The 14215-nt window shown below is 29.5% G+C and overlaps 1 protein-coding gene across 12 annotated transcripts in view; it reads right to left on the minus strand.

The window, feature by feature from the left end:
• LOC107453029 (epidermal growth factor receptor kinase substrate 8) overlaps positions 1–14215 on the minus strand; it is a 151007-nt gene that overhangs the window by 34269 nt on the left and 102523 nt on the right. For 7 of the 12 annotated variants that reach the window (XM_087163499.1, XM_087163494.1, XM_087163491.1 and 4 more), the window contains exons 4-7: positions 11096–11182; positions 8707–8834; positions 5600–5770; positions 3628–3683 (exon numbers count right to left, since the gene is read on the minus strand). In XM_087163499.1, coding sequence (XP_087019625.1) covers positions 3628–3683; positions 5600–5770; positions 8707–8834; positions 11096–11182 — 442 coding nt within the window. The remainder of the gene's footprint in view (positions 1–3627; positions 3684–5599; positions 5771–8706; positions 8835–11095; positions 11183–14215) is intronic. The other 5 variants (XM_087163500.1, XM_087163495.1, XM_087163496.1 and 2 more) reach the window with 1 other exon arrangement.

A 14215-nucleotide genomic window follows, 5' to 3' on the forward strand; every position in this document is an offset into this window, starting at 1 on the left:
TTAATAATTCATTTTTAGCTTTAATACATCACTTCTGAAATCATGCTATAGGATTGCGATATTTATATTAGAATGGTTTTAGAATTATAGTATTATTAAAAAGAAATTTCTACTTCTTACGCTGATTTTGGTCAATATAAATTTGGTATGAGGGAAAAGGACACCATTTCTACATGTTTCAAGCATAATCATTCAAATTAAACTCCCAGTTTTGCTATGTAAAATCTCTCCAAAACATTTGCTGCTCAAAGGAAAATTGTTTGCAGAAAGTTAGTTTGAGGTTTTTCCTTATTTTTCCCTTTCTTTTATGCGTTCTTTTTTATATTTTGTTTTGAGTTTTTCTTGAATTTTTATGATAATTTTACATGATTAAATGTTGTTAAAGAATCATTCTCACACTATTTCATTGATACATTTTGTTTTGGTTATATTAATACAATAACAGAAAAACACTATTTTGCCAATAAGATCGTGTCAGTTAATGATGATTCAATATCTTTCCGTTTTTAAGTTTCCTAATTTTTAGTTTTTTGGAATAATTTCATCAATTTTTTTAATATCTTTTATTCGTTTCTAATTTAAATCTTTTTTTCTCTTTACTTTTTTTTTTTTTGTGTTTGTTTCTCGTTTTCTTTTCTTCTCAGATTATGGATTCTATGTACTTGCAGTTTATGCACAGTTAATCAAACCTAAAAATCTAAATTTTCTTTGCATTTTTTTAGTTATAAATGCAAAATTTTTTTTTTCAAAAATCAATCACAAATCAGGAAAAAAATAGATAAAAACTTTTTTTTTAAAGTGCCTCACAGTTTTTCTTTCAAAATGAAATTCTTTAACCCCTTGGGGACGGGTGATTCAGAAAAGCATTCGTACAAAATCAGAATCAAGTTGCAATTAAATAAAAAACGGTAACTTAAATGTAGTCGTTACTAATTTGACAGACTTACTTTGCTTTTATTTTAATTATTGTTAGTTTAATCATATATATAATCAATGTTAATTCAAAGTATAACTAAATAGTTTTATTTTGAACAAAGTAATGGTGAATTAAATAAATCAAAAAATTATAACTCCGCCCACAAATAAACTGCTAAAGAAATACTTTGATTACCAGTTTTATCTTCTTACCCTGATTGATACGGTTTTTTGCTGTCACGTATTTGTGACAGTCGGCGCGAAAGGGTTAAGGAATTACTCCATTAAACAGTTTTTATATTATCTTTGTATGATGAAAAATAAGTTTTAGTCTCCATGTTAATTGTTTGCAGTGTCATTAATTTGTTCATAAGATTTTATATATATATATATATATATATATATATATATATATATATATATATATATATATATATATATATATATATATTTTTTTTTAATATTTTATTTGAAAAGTGTTATTTCGATATTTTTTTTCATTGGAGCAATAGAGTGATTTATTAATTAAATTATAATATTGCATTTAAACTGTCTTTCTGTTCTTAGATAAATTTGATTTAATTAAAATAACTCTTACTTACATTGATTAAATGAGTTTCAAAGACGATTTTATTCAAAAAAATCACAAGATTTTAATTTTTTTTCTTCAAAATTCAGGTTATTTTTCATGTTGACTAGTTAAGCCTTTTTTCATTTAATAATGAAAAGTGCTTAAATGCATACACTTAATGTTGTCAATATCCCTGTAGCAATAAAAATAGTATAGTTTTTACTAAAAATCGTTATTTTCAAATACAAGTTGTAAAATCAGCACATTACACAAGTTATAAAATCAGCAAGAAATGTTATTTCGAAATCACTGTGTAATTATAAAAATAATATATAAATCACTAAAAAACGTTTTTAAATAGCAGCAGTTATTCAATAGCATAGTATATAAAAATAGCAAAAAATAGCGTATTATACATTGATAAGAGTTTTTCAAAATCACCACAGCTATAAAAATAGTATGTGTATATAGTATAGTAGTGATAGTACTAGTATAGTAATTCTCTAAAAAGCGTAATTTAAAAGCCATAACAATTATAAAAATAGTACGTAATTCCCGAAAAAGCATTATTTTAAAGTCATAACAAATATAAAACTAATATATTAACATCTAAAAAGCGTTTTAAAATTGCATTATTTATAAAAAATAGCATATTATTCAACAAATCTCGTTATTTCATGATCACCACAGTTTTAAAAATTGTATGTTATTCTCTAAAAAGCGTTATTTAAAATTCATAACATTTTTAAAAATGGTATGTTTTGTATGAAAAAATCTTGTTTCAAAGTCACAATAGTAGCTTATCATTTGCTAAAAAGTGTTATTTTAAAGTCACAATTATGAAAATAGCTTATAATTCACAAAAAAAAATATCGTTATCCCAAAGTCACACCAGTATAAAAATGGTTTATTGTTCACTGAAAAATGTTATTTGTTATATACAGGGTTCCAGCGAGCCTCAAAATTTTTAAAAAGTGGTGACGAAAATAAAACTAATGTCGATGTTTTAATTTCCGTGTAACTACCACTAAAAAATGTTTTCCAAAGAAAGTATATATGCATGCGAATTCCGGTTTGCTAAACGACTTTATGTTAAAGTAATATATCATACCTGCCAACTTTCACTCTTTCCGAGAATGGATTTTCAGAGTGGTTGTAAAACAATAAACGAAAAACAATCTGACTCAAAAATATATTTATATTTTGATCTCGTTGAAATTCGCTTACGCAAGGATTATTATGGTTTCATATATTTATTGTAATTATTTATATGTAGTGCTGGTCAAACTCATTTATAACTATAATTCAAAAAGTTAATTGGAATAACCTGAGTATTGCTACCACTTTAAATATGAAAATAAAATCTTCCGGAAAATCCGGAAGAGTTGGCAAGTATGAATATCAAAATAAATTAAATTCCTAGCTTTAACTTATATTTACTACCACTACTTACAAATTTTCAAGGACTGCTGAAACCCAGTATCATACCTGCTATCTCTTCCGGATTTTGCAGAAGATTTTATTTTTATATTTAAAGTGGTAGTAAATATATACTATTTTTCCTTTTATAAACTTAATTTTTAAATGCTTTTGTTCACCACTATTCTTACAAAAATTAAGCACATATATTAATATGCGTTACTGCCGTAGTTGTCAGTTTAAGCTTTTCCAAATACAACGTATTTGTTTGCTTAAAATTGAAGTTTTAATTCCATTTTAATACCACTGGGAAAAATGATAATGGAAAGGATTAAAAGTTGGCAGGTATGCAGTATACATACCTGCCAACTTTTACGCATTTGGCATAAAATTTTATTTTTATATTTAAAGTGGTAGTAAATATATATTATTTTTTCCTTTATAAACTTAATATTTAAAGCATTTTGATCACCACTATTCTTAAAAAAATTAAGCATGTATATTTATACGCGTTGCTGCCGTAGTTGTCAGTTTAAGCTTTTCCAAATACAACGTTTTCTTTTGCGTAAAATTGAAATTTAAATTCCATTTTGATACCACTGGGAAAAATCATAATGGAAGCGATTAAAAGTTGGCAGATATGAGTATATATTTATGCCGAAAGAGCATTAAAACTTCTTCAAGTAAGTCGAACTTCAGAGCAATATAAAAAAACAGCTTACCTTGGTTTCCATTTACCACTAATAAACATCTTCATTTCGTTTACTACTTCTTGGGCCTGTGTAGAAAAACAATATGAATTATTTTGCATCTTTTTTCGCAAACATTTATTTAAGAAGTTACAGCCATGCAATCACTATTTTAAAAATATATTACGATGCATATGGACGCACTGATATAATAGGAATTAACATAAAAGATACATATCGATGTCAGAAATAAATTGGATGATAGTCAGTTGCAAGAGCATAAACACAAATGGATTGGTTAAAAATAAATTGTTTTCCGAGTTACTACAGCTACGAGCCGAGTTACGAAATTTTTATAGTTATCGTCGTAATTTCAATTTGTACAGTGTGTTTGATCTTCGGATAAAACACTTTATTTTCGAATAACTTTTTTATGGCTGAAAGATATTTACATTGGAGTTTTCTACGCACGCTACGAAAATATAAAAGTATCCCACTCTACTAAAGTTATTTGTTTTTGTGTTGAGGCAATAACTAACATTATTTTTTAAAAGGAATCCTCATTTTTGGAATTGTTTAAGGACTTTGTCTCAAAAAAATATTATACGAAATCAATTAACTTGTGTTCAGTATTGAGCCAGCATTTATGAAAGATTACACTATCTAACTCACCATAGCTATAAGAAATTAATAATAACGCATCTTGCTTTCAGAGGCAGAAGAAATTTACGTATGACGTCTACGTATTACGTTTAGAAATTACGACAGAAGAAATTTACGTATCTTGTCCTCAAGAACGCAGAAAATTCCTGAAGGGTGAGATGTCTTGCCCTAAGCGACAAGAGAAATTTGCGTGTAATGCAGTGTCTTCGTCCTCAGAAACGCAGAAAATTCCTGAACGGTAAGATATCTTGCCCTAAGCGGAAGAAGAAATTTGCGTATGATGCAATATCTTTGTCCTCAGAAAAGTAGAAATATCCTGAAGGGTGAGATGTCTTGCACTAAGTGACAGAAGAAATTTGCGTATGATGCAATATCTTCGTCCTCAGAAACGTGGAAAATTAATGAAGTTTCAGACATCTTTTCTTCGTCGATCGGTAAAATTTATGAATTACAAGATATCTCTTCTTTAGAAACAAAGGAAAAAAAATCCTGAAGGGTGAGATGCCTTGCCCTAAGCGGCAGAAGAAATTTGCGTATGATGCAATATCTTCGTAGTCACAAACGTAGAAAATTAATGAAGGGTCAGACGTCTTATCCTCGTCGATCAGTAAAATTTATAAATTACGAGATCTTCAGAAACAAAGAAAATTCATAAATATCGAAGGATCTTAATTTAAGCAACAAAGTATGAAAAAAAAATGTTTTGGATAAAGAAAATCCATGAAAGGCACGAACTATCTTGTCCTCAGAAAAAAATTCATGAATGACAATTTATCTTGTTCACAACAAAGTAAGTTAATGAATGTCGATAGATTTATCTTGTCTGCAGCTAAGGAAATTCAAGAAGGACGAAATATTTTGTCCTCCAGGATAAAAAAAAAAGGTTTTAAATATCGAAATATCTTGTCCTCAATGTCGAAGACAATTCATAGATGGCAAGATATTTTGTCATTAGTAATAACGATAATTTGAGAATGACAATATATTTTACCTAAATCGGAAAAATAAATTATAAATGAAAAGGTATCTTGTCCGTGCAGCGCATTTTTTACTCGGAACAAAATATTGTTGATGAATTTATTAATTTCATATACAGTACGAATAACAAACTTAAAATAAATGATAATAAGTAAATAGAATAACAAACATAGCAAAGTGAGCTTATTCATTTTCTTGGAGAATTTCAACCCGATAAGCATGAAAAAAATGTATGAAGATTATTTTGTTGTTACCCTTGTTGTTATTTAAGAACGGAATTTACGATAATTCTTTCACATGCAATCTAGAAATCAAATACTCCAATAGATTCATACTATAATAAACATTGATGTAAAATACTTACAGACACCCTCGCACATTGAAATATGTGCATTTCTGGAGGGTTTTGATTTTTGTTTTTAGGATCGTCTTTTACGATAAACACAACAATGTTGTTGTAAAGTTCTCTGGGATCGTTACTCGTGTAAGAAGTCGGCTCACTAATCAAGCTCATAGGGAATCTCTCCACCACATCCTAAAATTAAAAAGCTTTTTACATCCTGGAAAATTTAGCAATATCATTTGCAATACAATGGCACACATTAATGTTACATTCATTAATATAAGCACTATGACCCCTAAATTAAACTATGGGTATTCGAATTTTTTTTAACAGGGATATCATTGGAACTCAATGACTCTTATTGATACTACACTCATTTGTATTAGTAATCGGTATCTTAAATTATATCATGGACTTCAGGAGATTATAACAGAAATATCTCATTGGAGCTTAAAAACCTTTGGAACTGAATGACAGTGATTAATGAAGGGTCATTTAGGTTTCCAAACATCTTCAACAGGAATAACATTGGAATTCAATGACTCTTATTAATACCACACTCATTTGTATTAGTATTAGATATCCTAAATTTTATTATGGGCTTCTTTAAAAATTTATAACAGAAATATCATTGGAACTAAATGACAATGATAAAAGCCGGGTCATTCAAGTTTCCAAACATTTTTAACAGGAATATCATTGGAACTCAATGACGCTTAATAATTCTATATTCATTTTTATTCGTACTAGGTATCCTAAATTTTATTATGGGCTCCTTCAAAAATTTATAATTTAAAATAAATTTATATCAAAAATATCATTGGAACCGAATGACAGTGATTAATGCAGGTTCATTCAGGCTTTCAAAAATTTTATAAGAGATATCATTGGAACTCAATGACCTATTTTAATACTACACTCATTTGTATTAGTACTAGGTGTCCCAATTATATTACGCACTTCAAAAATTGATAACAGAAATATCCTGAATATACTCAGAAATATACTCAAAATCATCGAAACTCAATGACGGTGATTAATGCAGAATTATTCAGATTTCCAAAATTTTTTAATTGTAATATCATTGGAAGCCAAAGACACACATTAATGCTACACTCTTTAGTATTATTACTGAATATCCTAAATAAGACTATGAGCTTTAAATATTTTCAGTAGAAAAAATTTCTTAAACTTCTTTCTTTCTTAAAACCATGTTAATTTTCCTGCAATATATTTTAAAAAACTGTCGATTTATTTATTTTTAATTAGGACACATTATAGCGTTTGCATTTATTTTACTTAACTATATAGTATCATTAGAATTAGTATATTTTTTAATTTTATTTCATCTTAGTTTATTTGTGTTTAACATATTAAAGTTGCATTACATATATTTATTGAATAATAAACATGCATACGAAAAAGATGCCACACGAAATTTAAATTAAATTGTGAAGAAATGTCATAAAGTAAGGAAATGAATAAAATGAAAAAAATATATAAATAAAATAAAAATATATAAATAAATAAAATATATAAATAAATTAATGCTAGCAATGACATGAGCACGAAAAAAATGCGTTTTGTTAATCATATCGTTGTTAAATATAACAGGTAGAAGGAAATTTTAACAACCAATATGATTGCCCCTCAATAAGAATTCCTTTTTCTTTTTAATTCCGAAATATTCAAGTTAAATATTTTTCTAACTTTGATATTGTAACTTAAAAATTTCTAATTTTTTTTAAAAAAATGAAAAAGAGAAATAAAACGAGTTATCACTGAAAATAGTCTTTGAAATTTTTTTCTTTCTGAAATGTCTAATATTGTTTATAATCACATATATTAGCATATGCATATTGATGACTAACAAAGTATGCACTGAAACCACGCAGTAGTTCCGCTCTAAGTTTTGAGCTATTATCGTTCTTATTACTGCTTTATAGCGCCATCTGAAGGCTAAACTCGTAACAGTGTTTTCTATGGAAATCTAGGTCCCATTATCAAATTAACGCATATTTTTTTTTCAAACAAACAAATACAACTTTATTAAAAACACATAAATACAAAGAATATATATTCGTCGTCAAGAGGAAAATCCTGTCCAGGCGACAAAGAAAAGTAATACAATAAATTTAAAATAGAAATTTAAAAAAAAAGGGGGGGGGGTATTAAAATCATAAATTATTTTGCTCATCATAAGACGTCATATATTGTTAAACACTGTAATAATAGAAAACAAAAAAAAATGCATGAAATCATATAAAAAAATAACAAAATAACATAACAAAGGCAACATAAGAAATTCATTTGGATTGGCACAAGACTGGTATAAAAAATCAAATGCTTTCTTTAAAGTGAAAAATAGAGATCTAAATCGTCAATGTTCATCACAAATTCAAATAAAGCACACTTAAAAGAAGATTATATTTGGATGTTTTGCAACTGAAATGGTAATTTATTATATAATTTAGGTCCATTTTAGGTAATTTATTTGATGTTTTATTTGAGCTGGTTCAGTAGAATCGGAGTTAGTAGCCTATAAAGATGGTCAGTTCAAGTTTAACCACTTAATTTGTCTCAATTATTATGTATTGAGTGTCCAGCAGATGACTGCCTGATCTCAAAATTAAACAATTCGGAAACAAAGGGTGATAGACGAATGAAACAAACGGTATGTCTATTGTAAAAGTTGCAAATATTTTACACCGAAATTTTGGCATTCAGTTGCAAAAGTTCCCAACGAATGGCGCCGCAAGCCATCGATTACCAGGGGGATCAGTTTTAACGTTGAAAAAAGAAAGGAGGCGGTCATAGCGAATTATTAAGTTGAACACCTTATGATTCTGGTTGCTGAAACAACACAATTTATATCACTGTTCCATGGCATCTATATTTTTTTGAAAAACATTATACTGCGGATAGGGTCCTCAATTGATAATTTTTGTGACTAAATTCCAAAATTTAATAATAAATTTTTTACAGCTTTCGCAAATATGTGCTGCTTGTTTCTTTTCTCTATCATTTGCTTCCTAGATTTTAAAATCAGTCAACTTTTTACTGGACTGGTTATCTATCATGAATTTAGGTGAAAGAAGAAAAAACAGTTCCTCAGCACAGTTACTTACGCCATTTTCATTGTCAATAATGACTACCCATTTCTTTTCCAATCTCATCTGCATTTTCTGAGTCCATATGCCACTGGATTTCTCCATCTGCAACAATCTACGAAGTCCATCCTTTGGCGTGGATATGCCTGAAAGTGAGCCATAAAAATACTTCTTATTTTGAGAGATAAATGTATAAAAACGTAGAGATGAGGTTGCACTCAATTTCAAAGATAATTAATACTTTAATTGTGTATTGGATCGGATAATTTAATACTTTAATTAAAATTGTTTTTCGAAGCTTACAATTCGAAACATTATTGTCTGCACTCAAGTCATATAGTACCTAAAAACCACTAATTATAGAGGACACTAAGCATTAAGACTTAAAAAAAATGTAGCATTTAAATTCGTAGGTAATTTAAAAGTAACTGTGAGAGGTAAGCTTGGAGTGATAAGGATTCATTTTTGGTTTCATAAATTTATATTAAAATTATTTCAATTACCATTACCTATAAATATATTAAATGTATATAGGTAAGCAGTATCCTTCATTAGAGTATCAGAACATTAACTAGATAACGAGAAATAAAATTTTCCTTTTGTAGTCTTAGTATTTTTTTTTAAAATCATTCCTAGAAAAGATCAAAAATAGTCAGATATGTTTTGAGGAATCTTTTTAAGCAATCAGAATATTTCATTGGCTGCTATTATGACGATGTGAGCCTTGTGAAATAATCGCAAAATTAATCTAACCCTTACCATTAACGATTTTTGGAAGAAAATCACAACTTTTCTGTCATTACAAATACTGAACCGAAACAAAACAAAAATAGGTTTAAACTTCTTTTTCAACGCCATTTTTCTTGGTATGGGTTCACTTTTTTTAAAACTTTATGCAAAGTACTAGAAATGAACGTTACATTACTAAACACTATTGAATGCTACATTCACTTTTTCTTTTATATATGTGTACATAGTTAAACCCCGCTATAGTGAGCCTTCAAGGGACCGAAATTTTGGTACACTATAACCGGGAGTTCACTTTCTTAATACAGCAAACAATTTTAACTAATAGTTCTGAACCCCTCTCCCTTTTATTACACATTATTTAACTAAATAACCAATAAAATGAAATACAAAAATGACTAAAAAACAATATGTAGTAAAAAGAAAGACGAGTTAAATTTGATTTTTTATTATTCTTCGTCTTGTGTACAAAAAATTTAGGGACGGCCTTTATTTAGGGAGGGGAAATTGACATAAAACAAGCAAACAAGAAAAAATGTTTACGGCTACACTCCACTTTATAGATGATTTTAAAAATCGATGTATGTATTTTGGGTAGAAATTTCAAAATTATCAGAAAATTAAGAAAAAAATCAGTCGAAGGCAGTTCATAATATCCAACTTCCTCTCTCTCTCTTTTTTTTTGGTTCACTATATCCACAAAAAATAACATTATATGTATATAACAAGGCACGGGAGTGAACGTTTTGTTAACTATATCCAGGAGTTCACCATAGCGGGGTTTGACAGTATATATATTTCTCAAGTAAATGATAAAGTATAATTTTTCATTTCGAATGTATCACTGTGTGGTACAGTAGCGAAAAGTATGCATGACTAAAATCTTAAATTTCAATGATAATTTTTTTCTTCAATATTTCAAAGGTAAACGCGAATTCTGTCAAACAAAATTTTGCAAACTGCTAATTGAAGCAAAATATCATCTTTCACTAACTAAATACGTGATAATGTTCTTAAACCAAATAACCAGAATAAACCATTAAGCATAACATTTTACTAAGTAAATACGAGATAATGTTTGTACGTCAAATAACCAGAATAAACCTTTAAGCATAATATTTCACTAAGTAAACATGAGATAATGTTTGTGAGCCAAGTAACCAGAGTAAGCCATTAATCATAATATTAAACTATAAATATTGTTGCTACTAAGAAATTTTTCTAAACAATTACACTAGTAACTACACTGAAAAAATGTGAGTGGAATATTACTAAAAAATTTCTAGGAAACTAGGATTTCATAAACTTTCTATAAACGTCACTACTTTGAACTTAGTCAACAAAGTATGTTTATTGGGATTTCGCAATCTTCTCTAGCAATGTTATTGCATTGAACTTACTATCATACATATGTTTACTAAATTTAATTCAGTAACAATGCTAGGAAAGCTTATAAATTCCTAGTTTCCTTGAGATTTTCTAGTAATACTGCACACTTTTTTTTCCAAGTGTAGTTAACTGCTACGAAAGTAGTTGTTACTAAATGTTACACTCTAAAATAATTTAAAACAGAAAATATTAAAATGACTGGGTTTCAGAGGTGCAAAGGTAAAGCATGATTACAATAAATTTAAGAAAAAATCCATGAAAACAAACATACGCTCACCATATTGAGAACCAACAGAGAATGTCGCCAAATGCTCCAAAAGATAGGTTGGATAATTTTCACCCGGATCACTGCTTGGATCTGAAATTGTGAAAGTAAGTCAGGCACGTTACTAAACCACTCTCTGAAACATAGTAAACTTATTTTATGAAAATTAATTTCAATGCAGCGATGTTTAGGATGCACGGTTCACGCACTTCTCTTGTGCAATACTTGGCATCTGATTAAAAAGCTATGGTGCCACACCTATACCATTGCAAAGGGCACCGAAAGGGTGACTTCCTGCGATTCGAAAATGAATTCATTGGTGCGTTTTCCTACAAACATGGATGCGATTTATATGGATGCACACATTGTAATCAAGGTCATTAAAGGTTATTTGGTTCTGCATAGCTTTTGTCGGAATTCACTTGCCGATTAAACAATTTTAGTAGATATATCTAGAAAAAATTTATAGACTGTTCGGTTCAAAACAACATTTAAAAGCAATCAAGTTTTTATGAGTAAAACGTAGCTCTATAGCCAAGGAAAATAAAAAAAGCCATAGTTTAAGTTCCTATCTATCTAATCTTGCTGTGAAGAGTTATCTGGGCTTCAAAACAGACAAATAACTACTATACTTTAAGAGTTATTAAACTTTTTTTAACACGTTGAATGCCATAGGGGTCACCGGTGACCGGCGAAGCCAAGATTATGAGAAACACATAAATCGAGTAATTTTTTCTTTTTTTTAATATTATCGTTACTAAAATGGTTTGAAGAAATTAATTCAATATAGAACACACAAAAATAGTTTTATTTATATACACAGAGATGCCAACTTGCTCCGGACAGCGAATAAATATTTTCAAGTGGTAGTTTATCAATTGTGATTCTTGGTTTAATAAATTCAATTTATTAGATTTTTATCCACTACTATTTCTAAATAATTCACAGGCTTACATAATTCATCACTTTATAGTAGATATATCATGTATAACCTTTTAAAAAGCAAGCAAAAATAGTCAAATATTTGCAAAATTTAGTTTGTAGCTATTTACCGTTATTTTAATTATTTTGGCGTGTCCGGAGCAGTTGGTATCTCTGCTTATTTGCCGTTTGGCTAGACGGGCAAGCCATGTAAAATTAGCGCGGCATTCAACGTGTTAAAAATCGCCAATTTGGTGACATATTCCCACCTACAATGAAAATCATCAAAATTTCTGCCTTATTCTCAGTTATCGCAAATTTTTATGAGCCCAGGTAATTCAGCATTGAAGTAAGTTTTCAAATCTTAAAAAGTTAGGTCACAAACGCTTTTCACAAAACTATGTCTTTTCTCCACATTCACGTTTCGTGCCGCTTTCAAAATAAGAGTAGACAGCGCTGGCTTTAGATTGGCTAAATTGACCTCACAGTCATGAGTAACAGTTGGCCAACTCACAGCAGTCATAAAAATTGCATATTATTCGCAAAAAAACATCATTTCATATAACGACGGAGCCTTTGAAAAACACCCTTAAGAGGACGTTTTATCAAGGAATAACACTTTATATCCAATTCTATTTTATCAACGTGAGACATTTCAAATTCAATGTGTTGAAATTGAACTCAGAAAAAGGGAATGCGGGATTCCGGGTCAGTGGGTTTGCATAAGGTAGAGTAAATCATGAATATTCAAATACAGGAAAACGTTTTAAAAAAGTCAAACTGCAAACGAATTATGGCAGGATTACTTAGGATTACGCTGTGGGATTTAAAAGGACTCTATACGAGGGGAGAACTATTCATGTAAAACTCTCTTTCATCTACGTAAGTAATTTAATGTTATGAAGCTCCAAATGTTGAATAAATGCTTTCAAAATATCGAAAAGCGAACAGAATTACTCAGAGGTAATTTTATGCTGAAGTAATTTGCTTGCAGTTTGATATTTGAATACATTTTTTATGCGTATATAACTTCATGTTTTACTCTAGGCTTACGTAAACTCAATTTTCACAAAACTAAATTTTCTAAAAAAGAATTTAAAAAAAAAACAAATTGACCATGAAAAGTTTCTCCCACGATTTAGCGCTCTCTTAACTTCAAAATATTTACTGAATATATATTTTGACTATTACTGACTGCTACTGAATATATATTTTGACACATATTTTCATAAAATATTAAACATTTTAGTTATGTATTTATGATATTGCTTTTAACTTCATAATCTATTCATAAAAGCAAATCTACTGTCTTTTAAACTTTTAAAAGGGTAGTATATTGTTTCATTTCAGCTGCTACATTTCTAACGTTTCAGCTACCTCTTCAGATCTGTGTAAGAACTACAACTTATGTATAGATTCGAAATAATGCCGGCTCAAATCTTTAATACAAAAAACACTAACTAGTAAGAAAACTAAACATTTAATATTTGATACCATCTAGTAAGAAACTACATATTTAAGGAAGTGGGGCTTCCCTTAAAGTAGCAGCAATTTCAGCTTAATTAAATTTTACCGAATAAATTTTTTTTAAAATTTATAACTAGTGTTGGACTGCAGACCTAATTCGCAGTTTGCAACTATCAGCAAGGCCTGGTGGACGAGCGGTTAGCGTGTCTGACTGCGAAGCCAATGGCTGCAGGTTCGAATCCTGCACAGGGCATGAATGTTTCTCTGTGCGTGTTGTCCTCTGTTGTGAATTTGGCCCATCCAATGAACTTGCATCTGTGACAGTGTAGCGTGGGTAATGTTGCTCTCCTTCGTGATTTTGGTCACAAGGTGCTCACAAGGCAAGCCAAAATAAGCAACACTTCTGGCACCTTCGATGGCGAAGAACGACAAGTTCAGTGCCTGCCTTTAGAAAACAAAGTCAACGACTATCAATGTTCAGCTCCGTAGCCTTGTAATTTTAAGCCCAACCAGGAGACAAGGGAACTCCTGGATTAAGCAATAAGACAAACTAGCCTTCGTGGAGGATTTTTTGATGGAAGTAACCCGCATTTGCGTTACATTTAGAGGAAAACCACGAAAACCTCCCATGGTTTATCAGGCGGCAAGTGAATTTTAATCAATGATTCGTCTACCAGTGAGAATATTTTACGTCAGCACTGTGGACAGAGAACAGAATTCGATTTCACCATTAGGATT

This window comes from Parasteatoda tepidariorum, chromosome 5 (genome assembly GCF_982258835.1).
Source record: "Parasteatoda tepidariorum strain Cologne lab strain chromosome 5, Ptep-v5.0, whole genome shotgun sequence".
Taxonomy (NCBI): Eukaryota; Metazoa; Arthropoda; class Arachnida; order Araneae; family Theridiidae; genus Parasteatoda; species Parasteatoda tepidariorum.